The 21,924-nt window shown below is 36.7% G+C and overlaps 1 protein-coding gene across 1 annotated transcript in view; it reads left to right on the plus strand.

Moving 5' to 3' along the window:
• PRTG (protogenin) overlaps positions 1-21,924 on the plus strand; it is a 125,037-nt gene that overhangs the window by 48,845 nt on the left and 54,268 nt on the right. Inside the window, exons 3-9 of the mRNA XM_047074446.1 lie at positions 13,408-13,552; positions 14,515-14,648; positions 16,388-16,525; positions 16,777-16,935; positions 17,761-17,920; positions 18,724-18,971; positions 20,977-21,141. Of these exons, the coding sequence (XP_046930402.1) occupies positions 13,408-13,552; positions 14,515-14,648; positions 16,388-16,525; positions 16,777-16,935; positions 17,761-17,920; positions 18,724-18,971; positions 20,977-21,141 (1,149 nt within the window). The remainder of the gene's footprint in view (positions 1-13,407; positions 13,553-14,514; positions 14,649-16,387; positions 16,526-16,776; positions 16,936-17,760; positions 17,921-18,723; positions 18,972-20,976; positions 21,142-21,924) is intronic.

A 21,924-nucleotide genomic window follows, 5' to 3' on the forward strand; every position in this document is an offset into this window, starting at 1 on the left:
TCTCTGCCCTTGTGTGGCTCATGCGTGCACTGTCTCTCTCTTTCAAAATAAATAAATAAACATTTTAAAAAATGAATGAGTGCATCTGTCTTGCATTATATTATTTTTATTAAAATCGATTTTTCCTATAAAAACACTTCCTAAAAAGTACAAGTAGTCTCTTACATAGTCTTTTTTTTAAATTTTTTTTTAATGTTTATTTTTGAGAGAGAGACAGAGCGTGAGTGGAGGGGCAGAGAGAGAGAGAGGGAGACACAGAATCCGAAGCAGGCTCCAGACTCTGAGCTGTCAGCACAGAGCCCATTGTGGGGCTGGTACCCATGACCCATGAGATCGTGACCTGAGCTTAAGTCGGACACTTAACCGACTGAGCCACCCAGGCGCCCCAGTCTCTTGCCTAGTCTTAAGGATACAATAAATTTTCAACTTCTGTTTGAAACTTGTACCTTGGTTGGTTTTTGCCTCAGTAGGTAAAGCATTAGTTACCCTGATACTTTGATTAAACAATGGATCAGGTCTCTAGGTTTACATCCTGTTCAATTTCAGGTCAGTCTTCAGGTTTGAAGACTCAAAATGAATTGAACCAAATGAAATAAGAAGTTACAACTATGTTTTGATTAGTAAAGTCTGGAATAGACAAATGCATGATTTGAAAGCCAGTGTCATAGAAATAAACTTTAATCTGTATACACTCCATGATGGACTTGGAAATTGTGCACATTTGAGAGTCTGAGAGGGGATCTCCCAGTATTCTTCATGAGCATAAAAATGTCCCTAGAGCTACTGATTGGTGACTTAGACCCATGAAGACAGTATAGGGGCACTGGAACGTGACTACTGGCCATGTTTCCCGGCCATTCAGGACTCCCCAAGGAGGGGGTGTGGCAGTAGCAACTGGTGCAGTCCTTGACTGTCTGAGGCCTCAGAACCCTGGCTGATCCACAGTGTTAGGACCACTGGTATAAACCCTGCAGCAAGATTCTGACTGACTGAAATGTTTTCTTTTAGTAAAAGAATATTTTATTTTTTTTTTAAAAATTTTTTTTTTTTCAACGTTTATTTATTTTTGGGACAGAGAGAGACAGAGCATGAACGGGGGAGGGGCAGAGAGAGAGGGAGACACAGAATCGGAAACAGGCTCCAGGCTCCGAGCCATCAGCCCAGAGCCTGACGCGGGGCTCGAACTCACGGACCGCGAGATCGTGACCTGGCTGAAGTCGGACGCTTAACCGACTGCGCCACCCAGGCGCCCCAGTAAAAGAATATTTTAAATGGGATTTACAGAAGAAAGTGATGGTTTTTGTTTTAAATTAGAGAATAGTTTATGAATTTATTTAAAAAAATTTTTTTTTAATGTTTTTATTTGTTTTTGAGAGAGAGACATAGCATGAGTGGGGTAGGGGCAGAGAGAGAGACACACACACACACAGAATCCGAAGCAGGCTCCAGGCTCTGAGCTGTCAGAATAGAACCCGACGCATTGAACTCGTGAACCAAGAGATCATGACCTGAGCGGAAGTGAGACACTTAACTGACTGAGCCACCCAGGTGCCCCTCTGTGAACTTATTTTAAATTGCTGTATGGCTGGGGTGCCTGGGTTGCTCAGTTGAGTGACTAATTCTTGATTTCAGCTCAGGTCATAATCCCAGGGTTGTGGGATTGAGCCCCATGTCTGGCTCCACACTGAGCATGGAGCCTGCCTAAGATTCTCCCTCTTCCTTCCCCTCCCTCCTTCACCCTTCCTCTTCCTCTTCCTCTCCCTCTCCCTCTCCCCTTCCCCGTACCCCTCCCTCCCTAAGCCCCTTCCCCTCCTTCTCTTAAAAAAAATACTGTTTATCATTTCAAGACTGTATTTTCATAATTTTTGGTTGGTTTTAAAATCAACTTGTGTTAAGTATTTTATTCATTGCAACCTTCTAGAAACATGAATGGCACACTAATTTAATATTGTAGTCCTACATTTCCAATGTAGAAACGTCTGTATGTTCCTTTCTGTTCAAATAAAGATTTGAAGAACTTGTCCTTTTAGCGTCTTTGATCCTTTTTTTTTTCTGACTATAAATCATAGAAGCAAATGATTAAGTAGACAGGTGGAGAGGAGGAAGTCACAAATAAAATAGGCACTTACATTTATTGTGTTTGCAAGATTGTTTTTGAGGATGGCGCATGTTTCTTGAGACCGCATTTCTTACCTATTTTATAGAGCTCTGGCCTCTTAACAGCACTGCTTTAATGACTTCTTGTGGGGCTCTTGGTTTATGTTAGCACTGGCTGTGGAGGGAAGAAAGAGGTCAGGTTTCACAAGGAAGCTGTAGACTTGTAAAATCATACCTAACTGGCAGAAACAAAGTCCATATCAAGGCGAAAGCCGAGATTTGCATAAGAACATTAAAGAAGTGCAAAATGCTTTGACAATGCTGAAAATAGTTTGTGAACTAAAGTTTTAGGGGGATCTAGCATTCATTTAAAGGACATATTTATTTACTCAATTAAAACCCCCCTTTAAAAAAAGCAAAATAAAAACTGGAAAACAAAGTTTAAAACTGTCATGATAGAGATGATTCATATGCTAAAGTTTCTAAGTTTTCAGGTAAAATTCTATGCAACTTGTATTTTATTGAAAAGGAGCCATTTTCAGATGTTCTTTTTCTTGTAATTCTCAGGTTGAGGGCCCTGGTTGGGGAGAGAATTGAGCATCCATAGATCATAGGTGATACCTGCCCAAAGAAAGGGAAATTCAAAGTACTAAAAAGAAGGCAGATAAAAATTAAAGATGAGAGATTTTATCAAGTAGTGGAGCAACAGTAGAAAATTTATGCAAACTCTTCATTTCATGCCCCATGTAGGCATATAAAATTTATTTTAAAATATTACTTTTTCTTAGCTATGTGTCTTGTAGGAAAAATATAAGCACAAAAAAAATCATCTTACATAATTCTACCACTACAGATCTGAATCTGAATTACTATAGATTATCTTCCCCTATTATTTCATCATTGAAATATTTATGTGTGCACATGAAAAAATGGGAAGATTGTTTGTTTCTCCTCATTTTATTTTCCTTTACATAAAGCCTACGTAGTCTGGCTGAGTAGAAAAGAACAGAAGAATTTTATTTATTTATTTATTTATTTATTTATTTATTTATTTATTTTTAAATGTTTATTTATTTTTTGAGAGAGAGAGACAGAGTGTGAGCGGGGGAGGGGCAGAGAGAGAGAGAGAGAGAGAGAGAGAGAGAGAGAGAGGGAGACACAGAATCCAAAGCAGGCTCCAGGCTCTGGGCTGTCAGCACAGAGCCCAATGCGGGGCTGGAACTCACAAGCTGTGAGACCATGACCTGAGCCGAAGTCGAACGCTCAACTGACCGAGGGACCCAGGCGCCCCAAGAACAGAAGAATTTTAAATCTTAGAATACCTCTGCCTCTGTTAGGACTTTAACGTTTATTTTTATTGTATAAGGTCACTGACATCTTTTGTTTGCCTTCCTTGAAGTCATCGTCCTGAAAGTAAAAGCAGTGTATTCGTAGCAGGGCATCCTACTGTGCCCACCTCCAGCACCACTGTTGGGATTTACTATGTACCAAGCAGTGCCTGAGCACATGCTCATGTTGTTCTCTGTGCATATATGTACACATATATATATGTGCATATAATTTAATATTTTTATAATCTCATAAGATATTATCTCCATCTTACTGAGGGATACTGAAGCTTGAGGTTGAATAACTTCTCAAGGGCACGCAGCACATGAACATGAGATCAAGGCTATGACTTTAACCCAGAGCTATAGATTTCAGTATGGGCACCCTTACCTGCAAGGCTGTACTGTGGTACTACCTCCCTCTATCTGCCTAAATTATGCCCTGTAATGTACTGGAATTTATTCCTGATTTTCTGTAAACCAGCTAAGGCTAAGCTTCTGCCTTAGTCTTCATATCCTCTACTTTGGTTTTCTAATGCCTTAACTTCTATAATCAAGAAATGAGAATAAGTTAAATTGGAAGAGCAGTAAACATTGTGTTTCCTAGGCTCATCCCAACAGAGCTTCATAAGTCAAATTCTTTCTTCTGCTAATTTTACATTTTATATGTTGCTTTTTTTATAGGCTGCTGTTTTAAAAACTCAAAGATGTTTTTCTTCAAACATTAATGACAGCCTGACATCTGAACCATTAATTAAAAAATTAGGCTGTATAGGGGCTCTTGGGTGGCTCAGTCGGTTAAGCGTCCTATTTCGGCTCAGGTCATGATCTCACAGTTCGTGAGTTCGAGCCCTGCATCAGGCTCTGTGCTGACAGCCTGGAGCCTGTTTCAGATTCTGTGTCATCTTCTCTCTCTGCCCCTTCCTTGTTCGTGCTCTATCTCTCTCTGTCTCTCAAAAATAAATAAGCATTTAAAAAATTAAAAAGAAATCAGGATGGATAGATACTTGAGAGTTTATATTAATCCCTGGCCTAATTTTATAGTTTCCTAGACTTCCTTAATATGTCCGGTTTTTTCTCATTTTGAGGAAATGAGAGTCTATAATGGTGATTCACCAGTCTGTCTGAGCTCCTCTTCTGTGTTCCCTGTGCAGACACCATACTATATACCCCAGCCTTCCAGGTACATAGGCCAGAAACCTCAACCATTTCTATCTTTCCCTCTTTTTCCCCTGAACACCTTATGGCCAAATCATGTTGTTTGGTGTACATCATCATCTCTTATGTGTGCCCTCCTTTCCATTCCACAGTCTCTTGCATCATTCAGAACCATAGCTGGTCTCCTGTCTACTATTCTAATAGTAGTCTCCAGGTACTTGGCTTTCTGATGATCAAACATATGTGAGCTTAGAAGTAGGACAATAATGATACAGGAATCACTAACATTCCCATTAGGTAAACTTTTTTAAATAGATTTTTTTAAATGTTTATTTTTGAGAGACACAGTGCCAGCTGGGAAGGGGCAGAGAGAGAAGGGGACAGAGGATCTGAAACAGTCTTTGCACTGACCCTGAACGGGCTGTGGGCCTTCCCACCTGATGTGGCGCTCTAACTCATGAACCATGAGATCATGACCTGAGCCAAAGTCAGATGCTCAACCGAATGAGCCATCCAGGCTCCCTTTAAATAGATTTTTTAAAAATATATTTTATTCCTAAATAAATATTAGACTGAATTAGTGTGATTCGATTTACATGCATTCCTGTCTCTCTTATCCTAATGAGTTCCTAGAAACAGGAACTCCTGTTCAAGATGAGAGCCATAGCTTCAGAATCCTAGTATACAGAAGTTACTCTGTTTTGGAAATTTAGGATTTTAACACATACTCTTACCGAACTAGAAAGTCCATGCATATTAACTTATACCAGAGCAGCAGAACTGCTTGGATACAGAACCAATGTTTTTTATATTCAACAAAAATCTTGAGGATTTCAAACTTGTACTCATAAGAGAATTCACATAAGGGTCTATGGAGGTTACCTGGATTTAGATCTGAGTCTCACTACTTAATAGCTGCAGAACCTTGAGTAAGTTGCTTAATCTCCCTGTGCTTCAGTTTGTTCGACTAAAATTTGGGATAATAATAGTTATGGGGTTTATTTATTTATTTATTTATTTATTTATTTTCAATATATGAAATTTATTGTCAAATTGGTTTCCATACAACACCCAGTGCTCATCCCAAAAGGTGCCCTCCTCAATACCCATCACCCACCCTCCCCTCCCTCCCACCCCCCATCAACCCTCAGTTTGTTCTCAGTTTTTAAGAGTCTCTTATGCTTTGGCTCTCTCCCACTCTAACCTCTTTTTTTTTTTCCTTCCTAGTTATGGGGTTTAAATAAATTGGAATATATAATGTACTTAAAGCATTACCTGGCATTAAAATGTTAAGCTATTGTTATTTTTATTCTTATTATAATCTGTTATGTGCTTTCATAATTCTTGGTACTTTTCCATAAAGGCATTTCTCACAATTTGAAGTTATATACTTGCATAGTAATTTTGTTAAATGCCTTACTGCATCGCTAGATAAAGATCCCTGAGGGTCGTACCTCTGTTGGTTTTGTTTATTATTGGATCGTCAGCACCTAGAATATTCTAGACACTGAATAAATATTTGTTGAATGAATGAATGGATTTATAAGAGATTTCTAGCCTAAAATTTTTCTAAAATAAGTATAATTAATATACTATACACTGAATAAATATTTGTTGAATGAATGAAAAACTTAGAATAGATTACTAGCCTAAAATTTTTCTAAAATAAGTGTAAGTAAAATCCTTTCCTGGACTGGGGAGACAGCTAATATGGCCCATTATTTTATGTATAATTGCATGACTCAAAGCCTACCAGCATGAGTTAACTACAAGCTAAATGAATGGTGTGATTGTTCAGATAATGAGATTGATATTATATGACTTGTGGAAATTAACCACTTTGTGTCATAGTTATAATGTGTATCTAATAGAGATATTCAGTGTTTTTTATGCATAACTACTTAAGAATGATAATTTAGGGGCACCTGGGTGGCGCAGTCGGTTAAGCGTCCGACTTCAGCTCAGGTCACGATCTCACGCTCCGTGAGTTCGAGCCCCGCGTCGGGCTCTGGGCTGATGGCTCAGAGCCTGGAGCCTGTTTCCGATTCTGTGTCTCCCTCTCTCTCTGCCCCTCCCCCTTTCATGCTCTGTCTCTCTCTGTCCCAAAAATAAATAAACGTTGAAAAAAATTAAAAAAAAAATGACTATTTAAATACTGTTGCCTGCTTACCATATAAACAGTTGGTTTGGGGTAATTGGTGCCAAACTAACTTTTCTTTTTAATGTTTAATTTTTTGAGAGAGGGGGGGGCAGAAAAAGAGGGGGACAGAGGATCCAAAGCAGGCTCTGTGCTGATAGCAGCAAGCCAGATGTGGGAACCGTGAGATCATGACCTGAGCTCAACCGACTGAGCTACCCAGATGCCCCAAACTACTTTTTTTTGAGTAGTTTATTGAGTCTGTTTATTGAGAATGTGCTCAGCCAAAAAGAATTAAAAATATGTAGTTGGCATAAAGAAAGCTATTTATTCCTTTTAATGTAGCAAGGATATATACATTCAATTTTTCTAATAATTAGGCTAAGCAGTTTAAAGACTTAGAAGGAGGGGTTTCTAAGGCACAGTGCTTTTTGACAACATTTAAAACTGGAATCACATTTTTTATGAGATTATTCTTTTTTTGGTTTTAGCAGTATTGGGTTGACCTATCGAAGCCTTTCAAATTAATAGGTGGAAGCTGCTTGTGAGCCCAGTGTGGCCACATCAAACAATTGTGTACATCTAGAGGGTGTTTTTGAAGCAGGGAAGAGGAAAAATGGGAGTAAGGAAACCAGATAAGAGATTTTTATAGTGGTTCCAGTGAGAGACATTGGGAGAAGAACACAGGAGTGGATTTGACATGTGTTTAGGAATTAAGATCAGTGGGAAAAAGTGAATGAAAATGCACAACAAGGAGTTAGTAGTGTCTAGCTCAGGTGAGTATCTGGATACTGGTGTGACCGACTGAGGTAGAGATGAAGGCTTGGAGGAAAGATGATGATTTCATTTTGAACTTGATGATTAGTGCCTTTTATAAATTATAAGCAAAGATGCCTAGTAGCGATTGAAGCCATGAATGTGAAGCTCTGGGATGGTGATCCAAGATGGAGATGTATTTGGGGGAATTCACAGCAAGAGATGGATGTCACTGAAAACTGAATGTGGATGAGATCACCCAAGGAGAATCTGGAGAGAAAAAAGGACAGAGAATCTCTGGAGGGAAGGGCAGAGAAGGGAGCACCCTTGAAAAAGGAGACTGGAAGGAGGAATCTGAGAAATGAAGAGATAAGAAAATGTGTTAGAGGGGCGCCTAGGTGGCTCAGTAGGTTGAGTGTCTGACTCTTGATTTCAGCTCAGGTTGTGATCTCATAGTTTTGTGAGTTCGAGCCCGCGTCAGCGTCAGGCTCTGTGCTGACAGTGCGGAGCCTGCTTGCGATTCTCCCTCTCTGCCCCTCCCCTGCTTGTGCTCTCTCAAAAAAATAAACTGAAAAAAAAGTAAGTGTGTAAGAAATAAGTGTGCAATGTCCTAGACACTGTTTCAGTAAAATAATACAGAAGAAGACAGATTTTAGATGTTTGAGGAATAAAGTCAGAGAGGAAGAAGGGGAGGTAATGAGAATAAACTACTCTTTAGAAAAGTTTTGATCCCTTGGGGAAGAGAGTGGATAGCTGCCAGAGGGATACATGCCATAAAGAGAGATCTGGAGTTTTGTTTTTTGTGTTTTGAGGTTTTGAAAAACTTAATCACTTTTATAGGCTTGATGGAAGGATCCAGGAGAAGAATTTGAATATGCAGGGGAGAGAGAGAGAGAGAGAAGGCAGATACATCAGGTTCCCAGAGGTGAGGGAAGAAAATGGAGTTGATGCCCAGAGGGAGGAATTACAAACAGAAGAATGGCAATTTATTTTTGTATCACAAATGCCTTTTTCTTTAGTCTCAGAGATACTGATGAGACTTGGTCTTCATTGGGAAAAATCATTTTGCCAGCACGTTGAATTTTCAAAAGGGACCAGAAAGTTAGAAATGTTAAAATATAAAGGTGTCTAGGGGGATTTAAAAAAATTTTATACTTGCTTGAGGCCTTACCTAAGAACCAGAGTGAGCTCATTCAGTTAGGTGTCTGCCTCTTGATTTTTCAGCTCAGGTCTTAATCTCCTGGTTCATGAGTGGGACCCCCGAGTTGGGCTCTACACTGGTAGCACAGAGGCTGTTGGGATTCTCTCTCTCTCTCTGCCCCTCCCCCTCTCTCTTTCTGTCTTTCTCAGAATAAATGAATAAACTTAAAAAAAAAAATACCCTTACTTGATGGATATGTTAACTTAGCTTCTTGTGGTCATCATTTCCCAGTATATATGTATATTGAATAATCACATTGTACAAAATGTTGTATGTCAGTGTCAATGCAACAAAGCTGTGGAGGAAAGTAGATTAGTGATTCCCTAGGGCTGGAGGAGGGAGGGAGTGGGTAGATTAGGGAATGATAAGTAAAGGATAATGAGATTCCACTTTGGGATGATGAAAATAGTCTAAAATTGATTATGAGGATGGTTGCAGACTCTGAATGTACCAAAAACCATTGAATTGTACTCTTTAAAGTGAGTGAATTGAATGGTATGTAAATTACATGCTTTGTGATTATACCTCAATAAAGCTGTTCTTCCACACTTTCCCCAAAAGAAATACCCTTACTGAGTCAAATGATGCATTCATTTAGCTTTTAGCTCTTGGAATTTGCTGACTCCAGAGTTTTAGCATATTTGACCTATAGTGCAAAGTTAGTTCAATTTTCATCATAAAAATCTTAAGGGTTTCAGAGACTAATGCATCTGGGGTAAAAAGCAGGGAGCTACTCAAAAAAAAAAAAAAAGATTCAGAGGGATTGTATTGTTTGATTAGTTGAGATCTAGGGTAGAAAACGACACTCAAGTGCTTAAGTGGTTGGAGGGAAATACTCAAGGCAAAAGAATGATTATCTTTATTAAACTCAATAATCATAGCATTTATAAAAAGTCTTAAGAGCCTTCACTTATTGGCTTATTTGATCTTCATAGAAATCTTCTAATAGAGGAGGATCAGACTGTTGTCTCTAAAGATAATGCCACTAAAATATTGGACACCATTTGGAATTATAGCAAATAAAAAAATTATAAAAAGTATAATTTGGAAACTTCTTACATTTCTGGTTACTGTGTTTAAAGACCTAATATAATTGGAGAAAAAATATGTATAAGTTTAGTTGAACAAGTATTATTTTAATGCTGAGTCTGCCATTCACTGCCTTAAGGGATCTTTCAAAGAATATGACCCATTGCTAGCCCTTGATGAGTTCCTAGTGTAGAAGGGGAGAAAAATTGTGAACAAGTGGCTATATTACTGTGGAATAAAAGTAACAGCAGAGGTCTGCAGTGTACAGAAGTTGCAGAGAAAATGATTGTAGCAACTCCCCAAAGGATGGGACAAGTGAACTAGGCTATAAATGATGTTAGGATTTCATCAGGTGGACAGAGGGACCTCGGATATTTCAGAGAGAAGGATATGCTTGTAGAGGGCTTAGAGGTGTGAAATATCATGGTATATTCAGAGAATTAGTAGTTCAGTACTCATGGAACAAAACTGTAAGTGATTGAGGCAAGAAATTTTGCAGGGATTAGGATGCCTGGATGCCTGGTTAGGCATCCGACTTCAGTTCAGGTCATGATCTCATGGTCTGTGAGTTCGAGCCCCGCGTCGGGCTCTGTGCTGTCAGTTCAGAGCCTGGAGCCTGCTTCGGATTCTGTGTCTCCCTCTCTCTCTGCCCCTCCCCCACTCATGCTCTGTCTCTCTATCAAAAAATGAATAAACATTAAAAAAAATTTTTTTAAGAAATTTTGCAGGGACAGGGGCGCCTGAGTGGCGCAGTCGGTTAAGCGTCCGACTTCAGCCAGGTCACAATCTCGCGGTCCGTGAGTTCGAGCCCCGCGTCAGGCTCTGGGCTGATGGCTCGGAGCCTGGAGCCTGTTTCCGATTCTGTGTCTCCCTCTCTCTCTGCCCCTCCCCCGTTCATGCTCTGTCTCTCTCTGTCCCAAAAATAAAAATAAATGTTGAAAAAAAAGAAATTTTGCAGGGACTAATTAATTCATTAGCCACACAAATCAAATTTGTATTTTTTGACTATCATTCTGGAGGTAACTCTGCTGGTACAAGAGGTACCACCTAAGAGGTGCCTACAGTACTTCCAGGCAGGAGATGATAGGGTCCTGGATCAAAGAGAGGACTTTTAGGGATGGAGAGAAATCAGATAGAGAGATGAGATAAAACATACTGAATCAGGTACTTGATTTTTTTTTTTGGAGTAATAGAAGAAGTCAAATAGATAGGGCTGAAGGAACAACTACTTTATGAAGAAAAATTAAGCTGTATTAGATATTTCAGTGTAGAGTGGTAAAGACTGGAAATTAAGATAAATTTCCCACTTTGAAGTATGTAAGTTGAATATACTCTGGATTATGAATTACAACCAGAATTAAAACTCACCCCTTCATACATGAAAAAGGTAAATATGGGATCAGTAAGAGAAATTAATGCTTCATAAATCAGGCATTATATTTATGGAAACAGGTCCTAATTCCCGCTCTGAATGTATTCAACAAAAGTTTAGTTACTTATAGAAAGATAAGCTTACATTGCTACCAAGAAATTGGGCTATTCTATTGCAAACCTGATAACTTTGAAGATAAATATCTATTTCCTGATTGTTCAGTAGGTGGACCATAGGTCTGATACAGAAAATGTTTGTAAATAGATTAACATCCTAGAAAGTGATTATAGAGGCGAGTAAAAAGAAAAACTATATTGATATTTAGAGTTCGATGTTCTTGATAGTGGTTCTCAAAAATTTTAGTCTCTTTATGCTCTTAAAACTCATTGAAGACCCCAAAGAGCATTTATGTAGGTTATATCTATTGAGACGTCTTATTAGATATTAAAACTGTGAAATTTAAGAAATTTCATTAATTTGAAAATGAAAGCACTGATCTGTTACATATTAACATCTCACATTTAATGAAACATAACTGTTTTCCAAAGCAGAAAATGTTGAGGGGGTTGCAAAAATTGTTTTGCATTTGTGCAAATCTCTTTAATTAATTTGATAGTAGACAGCTGGATTCTCACACAGATCTCCTTCTGCACTGAGTCTGTTGCAATATCATCCCTTGATATTACATGCAGTTTCTGGAAAACACTGTATGCTCTAGAAATAAGAGTACAAGAGACAGATGATGGTGGTCATGAAAATAGTTTTGACTTTTTCAGTTATCCACTGACAATAGCAGTTTCAGAATCATTCTTGAGGAAGCAGAAATTTTTTGTTATATACACACATAAAGTATTACTCTACCCCCACTCTGCTTTTTGGAAGTAGATGTTCCTAAGAATATTTTCACCATTATTCACTGGCTTTGTGTTTTACCTCTCAAGTGTTATGATCTGTTTGCAGATTGATGCAGAATTTGTAGTCTTCCATCACTTTTTCCCCTTCCAATCTAATGAAGAATAAGTCATGTAGACCTTATTCCCTCTGCTTTTCTTCATAACTTCTCACTTTGTTGATAAACTATAAAGGCTTATCTATTTTTTTGAACTGGAGTCTGTTGAGGGGGAGTAACACCATCATTTAGGCCCTCCCTTTATTTATGCCCTAGAATATAGTAAAGGGAAGGAAAACCACACTGTTACCTGGAGTCTGGACTCTATCAAAGTATAAAACCATGGAGACAGATGACCAGCTTCTGGAGGCTTGCTTAGAATGACAAAGAATTATCTCTAGAAATATCAACACTTAGAGATTTATCTCCACTTGGGAAGAGATATGAGGCTAAAAATAGCCTGTTAAGTCTCTCTACCTTTTATTCATCAAGCACACATACCATTTGCTTTATTTCTATCCTTTCTCATTCAGCTCCATCGATACCAACCTCATTTGACTCCAAACACACAGTGACCTGTCTGTGTCCAATGAGAACCACGTTTTGTTTCCATTAAGATATCTGTAGAGCCTCACCATTCTTACAGCCACACCCAATTCTGTCCTTCCTATTTAAGCAGCCTGTTGGTGTTTTGACTTGAGGCTCTCCTTTTTTCACTCTATCCTGTGTAGCAGTGCCTGATTGATTTTCCTCAAACTGCTATTATCAGGATTACTACTGTCCTTGGCTCAAAAATTTTCAGTGATGTCTTCATTTGTGCCATGGTATAAATCTTCTTTATCTGTAGTCACCTTCTACTTTTCCATGAACACTTAATCTGAAATATTCTACAGTAGTTAGTCCTGGCTGTTTCCTTACAATCCTGTGAACACAGGCTACACATTTCTTACTTCTGTGCTTGCTTTCATGTTCTTCCTTTTACCTGGAATGTCTTTATTTTCCCCCTCCAATCTGAAATGAGTCTTCAAAACTTAATCTAAAACAAATCCCTACAATAGTTTTTGCCTGTCTGGTCTGTCTGTTTTGATTTCCCTCTTCTCTGAAATACAGTAGTATTGCAAGTTTGTACCACACAATTTGGTATGTGATTACATATCATTATTAAGTGTTTGTTTTTGCTGTGGTTATATTTTTTCTGCACATAGGTTGCAAGTTTCTTGAGAATCTCATCCTGGAAAGACCAGATTCCCTGAGCTAGGCAACTGCCAGTGTTTTTTCCGAAATTATTCCCTAAATTTTCTTTGAGCTCGTTGTGTTGGTCTTATGTCTGGGCAAGAGTTCAAGTCTGATACATAATATCTAGCATGATGTTATTTCCAAGTACTGTACGGTATAATAGTGAATGTACTTACTCTAAATTTGTCAAACTTTGTCTTATAGCTATTTCTGCATTTGAAGTTCAGCCAGTTTCTACTGAGGTCCATGAAGGTGGAGTTGCTAGATTTGCATGCAAGATTTCTTCAAACCCTCCTGCAGTCATAACATGGGAATTCAATCGGACAACCCTACCTGTAACTTTGGACAGGTAAATTCAGCTTTTGTCTTTGGAGATGATACAGGAGTAATGAAGATGTCATGAGACTTGTATGGGGAAAGACCATTACGGAGCTTATTTTCAATTACAGTAGCAATTACCAACTTCTTAAATACATTTCAGACTGAGGCAAAGAATTAGATCATCAGTCTCTGACACATGGAAAATAAGTTCTGTTTTTTGGTTTAGGTCATAATTCACATAACCTATCTTACTGCTTTGTTGCTTTCCTCAAACATCTTTTCCAACCAAAAGACCACTGGTTTATAGCTCAAGGTTTTAGGAAACTAAATTAGACCTTCACTGCTGCCAATAGCAATACTACTCTAGGGGTCTCCTATGTATGCCCTGATAGCTGCCCACTTCTGTTTCCACCTTCCACTTCCCTGTCTCCACTACACACACACACGTATGCACATGTGCACACGTACTTGTGCTCTGAAGGTAGTTGAGGTTTAAGGATCAAGAACTTAGTAGCAACTTCAAAAAGTTTGATTCCTGTCCTAATGAGTAGCAGTATTCCAAAGCAGATAAAGATCGCTTGCTAAAATGGTAGGGTATTGAGTTGAAAGAAGTTATTCAAGAAAGTTTTTTCTTAAATTTACATTCAGGTGTACCTTGGAGAATGCATGTATATTTATAGGCAAGAAATCAAGATTTGAAAAAATTGTACTAAGCGTTAGACCATCAGTTATATAAGCTATAATGTTAAATGTAACTCTGTAAAATTAGACTGATAGATTTCACAGACCACATACCACATAATTATTTATGCTTTTAGAGAACTGTAGTGACCCAAATGAAAACAATAGAATCAAGCTAATATTTTTAAGGGTCTTGAAACTATTGCATCTGGTACTTTAAAAAGGTTGAATATATTAAATCTTAATCATAGAATACATGTTAAGAGATGAATTCTACAAAGAATTTAATCATCTTTCTTCTCATAACAGGATAACAGCCCTACCAACAGGAGTATTGCAGATCTATGATGTTGGCCAAAGGGATGCTGGAAATTATCGTTGTGTTGCTGCTACTGTGGCCCATAGACGTAAAAGTATGGAGGCCTCTCTAACAGTGATTCCAGGTACAGCACAGAAGTTATTTCAGATTTATTGACCCAGCTATTAATTTTCCTTCTCTGGCTGTAATAGTATGCCATAAAGTAGTACTTTAATTTCATTTAGGTTATTGTAGTTTAGTTGGAAATTGTCATTTTTACCCCTATTAGGTACCTCTTCTTTCACAGTAATGCTTGTTTTATGTTATATCAACATCTTTAAGAAAGAATGAATATTTGTTCTGTAAATATTTCACTTTTGTTTTTAAAATGTAAAATGCAAAAAAGATAAAAACAATTATCCATTTCCACCAAAACTGTCCATTGTCAATAAAGATATATTTGTTTCCAGTTTGGCTTTTTTTTGTTGATTTAAGAAAAATTATAATTTGCATTTGTAAAAATAATACATGCATATTATAAAGAGTATTGTCTATAAGAGTACAAAATAAAAAGTTTTACATTAAACAATGTAAAAAAGTACGAAGATAGAAGTTAAAAATACCCCCCAAAATATCCCCCCAATTCTAGTATCCAGAAATAACCATTGTTAACATTAAATAAACATAATTTTATACATTTTGCCATACATGAACATAGTTAGAAGGGAAACTAGCTGAAGAGATGAATATGAAAAAAAATGTATTTTATTAAAATGGAATTATACACAGATGCTAGTTTTTTATTTTAAAATAACTTAAGTTTACATGAATATAGTGGAAGAAAATCTGTATGAAAGACATTATTGAACTTCATATGAATGTTAACTTTCCACGGATTCCTAAAAGATACTTGAAGGTTAAAAAAATTCCTTTGGAAGGGGCACCTAGGTGCCTCAGTCGGTTAAGCATCTGACTTTGGCTTAGGTCATGATCTCACTCTTCATGAGTTCAAGCCCTGCATTGGGCTCTGTGCTGACAGTTCAGAGCCTGGAGCCTGCTTCAGATTCTGTGTCTCCCTCTCTCTCTGCCCCTCCCCCACTCACAGTCTGTCCGTCTCTCTCAAAAATAAATATTAAAAACATTTTTTTTAAAGATCTCTTTGGAAAACATTAAGAAACTGAAATTATATTTTTAATGCTATGTTTTAATATCACATAGTATCTGTTAGCTACCTGGTATGAAAGATTAAAGACAAAAGCACTCTCATACTTCTCCCCACTGTCACATAAATTCTTAACAAGAATAGCGAAAGGATTAAATGAATGTTTGGACCTGAATTAAAAGTGAATGATCTGGAAACAAACTAAATGTCTATCAGCTGAAGGATGGATAAATAAAATGTGATGTATCTATATGATTAAATCTTACTCTATTATTATTACTCAATAAAAAGAAGTTAAATACTAGTACATGTTGCAACATGGATGAATCTTGAAAACATTTTGCTAAGTAAAAAGAAACCAGTCACAAAAAGACCATATAATATATGGTTCCTTTGTTATGAAATGTCTGGAATAGGCAAATCCAGAGACAGAAAGATTAGTGGTTGCTAGGCTGTGGGAAGAGGAGATTGCTAATGGGTATGGTGTTTCTTTTTGGGGTGATGGAAATGTTCTAAAATTGACTGTGGTAATAGTTCCCAACTCCGAAAATACTAAAAATCATTGAATCAGTTAAAGTGGTGTATTATTTGTTAAGTGAGTGATATCTCAGTAAATTTATTTTTTAAAAAGTGAATAACTTAAGAATAGATATTTTAACTTGTTTCACTTGTTATATCTTATTTATAATTTACTTTTATATTGTGCCTTTTCCTCCCCAAAGTTGAAGAGTCTAATTCCTTCTACACACCAACCATTATAGCAGGCCCACAGAACATAACAACGTCTCTTCATCAGACTGTTGTTTTGGAATGCGTGGCCACGGGAAATCCTAAACCAATCATTTCTTGGAGCCGCCTTGGTAAGTTTTCTCAAGGAAAAAAAGACTTTAAACTTTGTTCATGCTAATGAAACTGATAAAATGTTTATTTTATATACCAAACACGTTTAGCATTTAAGTGACTTTTATCTTTTTGGCATTTCAGTGTGTAGAGAAAAGGTTTTTGTATAGCACATTTTATACTTTTTATGATATGGTTAGATGGTGATCTTTTGATGTAATTTTAGATCATATGTTACATTGGTTTAACTAAAATATTGTCTTGGAAATAGATCATAAGTCCATTGATGTCTTTAACACTCGGGTACTTGGAAATGGTAATCTCATGATATCTGATGTCAGACTGCAACATGCTGGAGTGTACGTTTGTCGGGCCACAACCCCAGGCACACGCAACTTTACTGTTGCTATGGCAACTTTAACTGTATTAGGTATGTCTTTTTTCATTCTGCAATCAGGAGAATCTTGTATTTTAAATTTTTTTTTTTCAACGTTTATTTATTTTTGGGACAGAGAGAGACAGAGCATGAATGGGGGAGGGGCAGAGAGAGAGGGAGACACAGAATCGGAAACAGGCTCCAGGCTCTGAGCCATCAGCCCAGAGCCTGACGCGGGGCTCGAACTCACGGACCGCGAGATCGTGACCTGGCTGAAGTCGGCCGCTTAACCGACTGCGCCACCCAGGCGCCCCGAGAATCTTGTATTTTAGAAGTTGTTCTATTTCATTGATAGCTTACTTCTTCCTTTCTTGAATTTTGTAGCATTGATATGAAGGTTTATATGAACTATTGTAATCCAATAATGAATTTTAGGAGACATAGCCCTATGTTAAAATGTTAGCTATCATTCTGAAGTCATCATCCTGTTTGCTTGCATACCATTATGTTCCTTTGTGTTTAAGCTTCCCTTTTATCTCTTTCTTACCTACCCACATATCCATTCACCAGCCTAAAATTTTAATCTGTTGATTGTATGCATTTGCAAGTGACTATATATTTGGGCTTAGTTAAGAAGGATTATAGTATACATATTTTTAGTGTGTTTACACAGAGGGTCTCAATAGGGAGAAAGTGTACATCTACATGAGCACTGCTGAGAGAAGGCATCTGGATAGATGTATGTAGAGTGTAGATAAGAAGCTGCAAATGTCAAATATTTTCAAGGATGGGATTTGGGCTATTTGCTGTACTCTTCCTTAACCCTTGGTATCATTGGAACACAGAATTTTTTTTCTTTTCTTTTTTCTTTAAAAATAGCTCCTCCTTCATTTGTTGAATGGCCAGAAAGTTTAACAAGGCCTCGAGCTGGCACTGCTCGATTTGTATGTCAAGCAGAAGGAATCCCCTCACCCAAAATGTCATGGTTGAAAAATGGGAGGAAGATACATTCAAATGGTAGAATTAAAATGTACAACAGGTAAGCTATGTCACTTTGCTACTATTTTAGTTAAGATATAATGGCTTTAGTATTTTTTATGTGAAATGATTGTAATATCAAATATTTAAATTACCTTGGTATTTTAAACTAAAAATAAAATAAATGAGAAATTAAGATGATAACATCAGCATGCCATATATCCTTTTGTACTTTATATGTGGATTATGGAAGTGATAGATTATAATGAAATAAGTGTTGGACAGTTGCTCAGACCTGGGTTCTAGTCTTCGTAAGCCATTAGCTAATAAGTTAATAGCAAGTATATTAACCCTTTGGGGGTCTCTTTTCCTTCTCCCCAAAAATGAGAAAATTAGAAGGAAATAACAATCTCCAGGAGTTTTTCCACAGCTCAAACTTAATGATTTTAAGAACTCATTTTTTTATTAGTGTAAATATGAATCTTCTAATAACATTGTGATATATTTAACAAAACTTTAAAATTCTGGTTGATTTCAATTTTATGTAACATTGCAATATTACATAAATTAGATGCTATTACAGAATAATATACTTCCTTAATAAAAACCAAATTTTAAAAGAGATTAGTCTATCACCTAAAACAAATGGGGTTTGGATATCACTATTACTTATTTAGGTAGACTCAGAAAATGAGAGTGATTTTAAGCAACTCGTAGGTGTTTTTGGTAGAGTTGATTACAGACTCAGTTTTTTGTTCTTAGTAACTTCTGTCATTTAAAATGAGAGTGAACTTAGCAACGGTTTAACTTTAGTTTTACATCATTCTTAGAATTTTTCATAAAAATATTTTTTCCTTTCCTCAGTAAATTGGTAATTAACCAGATTATTCCTGAAGATGATGCCATTTATCAGTGCATGGCTGAAAACAGCCAAGGATCTATTTTATCTAGAGCCAGACTGACCGTAGTAATGTCGGAAGACAGACCCAGTGCTCCCTACAATGTGCATGCTGAAACCATGTCAAGTTCAGCCATCCTTTTAGCTTGGGAGAGGCCACTTTATAATTCAGACAAAGTCATCGCTTATTCTGTTCACTATATGAAAGCAGAAGGTAAGCAATGTGAGGAGTTTATTTTCAAGTGGAACTGGGCATCAGTAATTTGTTTTCAGTGTGAATGATATCTTACATAATTCAGAAAATACTTTTGAAGTTCTATGGCATTTATCTCTTTTATTAAATAATCACTCTATCACCTGCATATCAATTTTTGCTAATTTTTTTGTTATTGTATACTTTGTGTATGTAAGTATAGTTTAAGGTTTTTATGTCTAGAAATAAGTACCAGCTCTGCCTGCTAAACATTACAGTGGACTAATTAATTTCATTCCAGCCAAGATATAAATTCTTTAACACTTAATATACCAGTTCAAGTATGCAGTTACATAGGAACAATGGTGTAATCGCTTCATAAAATAATATGGTGAATTATGGTCACTATAGCATGTTATTTTTAAGGGGGGAAATAAACATTTTCAAATCCCCATAAGTTGATTTTATATGTTTTGAAATTTTTCTGGAGTCACATAGAAAACTCTGAACAGGACACTGTCTATTGATATGTCCTATAGTACATAAAAGTAGCAATCAAATCTGTCTCAAAATATTTAGTCAGAACTATTAACTCTTTTTTTTTTTTTTTGAAACTTTTTTATCCTACTCTTTTCTTTGGCAAAAAAAGGGAAAGGAAAAGCTACTTACAAATCCTGGAGATTTCTCTACTGATTTCTCATAGAAACCATAAATATTAGTTGTACATATAGTCTAGCTTTTATGCAATAGACATTAAAAACAAATTCCAACACCCAAAAATGATATGATAAAATTATCCATAGAAACAAGTGGTTTGTTGTTGTTTGTTTTTTGTACTTTGAAGTAGTATTTTGAAAAGGAATATTTTGAATTTAAATCAGGATTTGTGGTAGCCAGAAGAATGAAAGTCTAACTGAGCATGTTGGAGTATGTTAATTCCCTTCTTAGTGATTTAGGAAGGTGAAAGGAATGCTGGTTTTGGTGGAGACCACTCTTGTTCGCTATTATAGTTGTTTCATTAGAGCCTCCACATGCGGCTCAGTGGTCTATTCAGAGACAGAACAAGGCTTTTTAATTCGAACTCAAGGACCTTGTTTGGTAGGTCAGAAATCGTACTATGCAGTTCCTAATTAACGAGCCATTAGCCTGTCTGTTGTGAAATGGCTGTAATCTTGTCTAATTAAAATGCTATCAAGTTAATTCAGAAATGTGGGAAAACTTAATAGTGGAATTTGCCTTCTGTTTTGTTTATAAATCCAGTGTGGGGAGAAGGGCCTTCGTCCTTAGAGAGTTTTGATGAAGTTGACATGCATTTACTGTGAACGGTTCACAAAGCTGCCAGCGCTCTTGTTCCACTTTACAGATTGGCTCTGTAGGAATTAAATCCCACAAAGACAAATTCTTTTCTATACCTTGCCATGCATATTTTATTAAGAATCGCTGAGAATTTTTTCCCCTTTGGGAAAAAAAAAGTTCATTGTGGAACAAAGTGTTTTGAAGCACATTCTGTGCCTCCTAGATCTTTTGCTTTCAGTATAAATAAAAAGAACAACTTGTGTCAGTCAAATTTAATAGAATCTCTAGGGCCAAAATGAGATCTTTTGCAGGACAACTTTTGGCTTGGTTTGTTTTTAAAAAGAGCAGAGCCATTACATTCCTACTGTCTCTCCGAGATTCATGGTTAAAAGAAGAAAGCCATGAGTTTACCCAAGTAAAACTTCCATTGTTAAGAACTACAGTACTCTGTAGTGTTAAGCTCTGTTGTGCTACTGCTGTACATTGTCTCTGCTGTGGGTTTTGACTAGATATTCAATGAAGTTTAGAAAAGATTAATTATTTTCAGTTTGATTTATTAGGGAAAAATTCAAACAACTACTTTTAGAAATTAAGACCTTCCCATTCATATTTTTTTAAAGGGTCACAAAAGAAAACAGAGACAAGACTGGAGGACCAGGGAGGGAAAGTGGTCTTATTAATTTCATTTTGAATATTCATAATTTTTTCAAACACTGGTTCTTTAATTCAGGTTTAAATAATGAAGAGTATCAAGTAGTCATTGGAAATGACACAACTCATTATATTATTGATGACTTGGAACCTGCTAGCAATTACACTTTCTACATCGTGGCATATATGCCAATGGGAGCCAGCCAGATGTCTGACCACGTGACGCAGAATACTTTAGAGGACGGTAAGAAGCCACGAGTCTAGAATGAACATTAATATGTTTAATCAGTTTCAACAAATAAATGTGTTTTAAAGTAGAGAAAATATCCTCTTTTTGGTTAAAAAAATAACCAAAACAAGGGTGGCAACCAGCAGGCTAGTTTGCCATTTCAAATTTGACTGTCACTTTTTGACAGTAATAGGATATGGGTAAAGAGCTTTTATAACTTACAATGCAGAACATAAATTTTGATAACAAAATTCTTGTGTTTCTTCAAGTTTCCCAGTTTAAATTGCAGTTTTTAAAATATTTTTTCACCATGGAAGTTTTCTTTAACTGAGTAGAACAAAATGTGAGATTTTCTAGGCATAAATAAATATATATATAATGAGTAAATATATTGAGTGTATATAATGACAAGAGGTCAGAAGTCTTGGGTTTCTGAAACGGGTAGTTTATGAAATTTAGTAACTTATTAGTTAAAAAAGTTCTCGTAAAATCAGCAGTTAGTTTATTTTTAGATATACTATGTTTATTCTGCTTAGGGAGGAAAGTAATAGTAGTTGTTTGTTAACTGATCATGGGTTAGAAATTGAGTTGTAGTCCTTTTGAAGGCAGGCCTCCATATATTCTTACAATGGTGGGAAATCTCATCCGTTAGGAAAATCCTGAGACTGATTCTCTCCCTCTGATTCATCATCTCTCTCTTTAGCAGCTCTAGAAGGCCTTTTTGTACCATTCACTGTGAAAAGGGAATGATTTAACATATACCTAATTATACTGTTCTCCCTTTACAGGTGTTTCTCA

This window comes from Lynx rufus, unplaced genomic scaffold (genome assembly GCF_022079265.1).
Source record: "Lynx rufus isolate CCGP_SWC_20201006 ecotype Redwood Valley unplaced genomic scaffold, mLynRuf1.p SCAF_13, whole genome shotgun sequence".
Classification (NCBI taxonomy): Eukaryota; Metazoa; Chordata; class Mammalia; order Carnivora; family Felidae; genus Lynx; species Lynx rufus.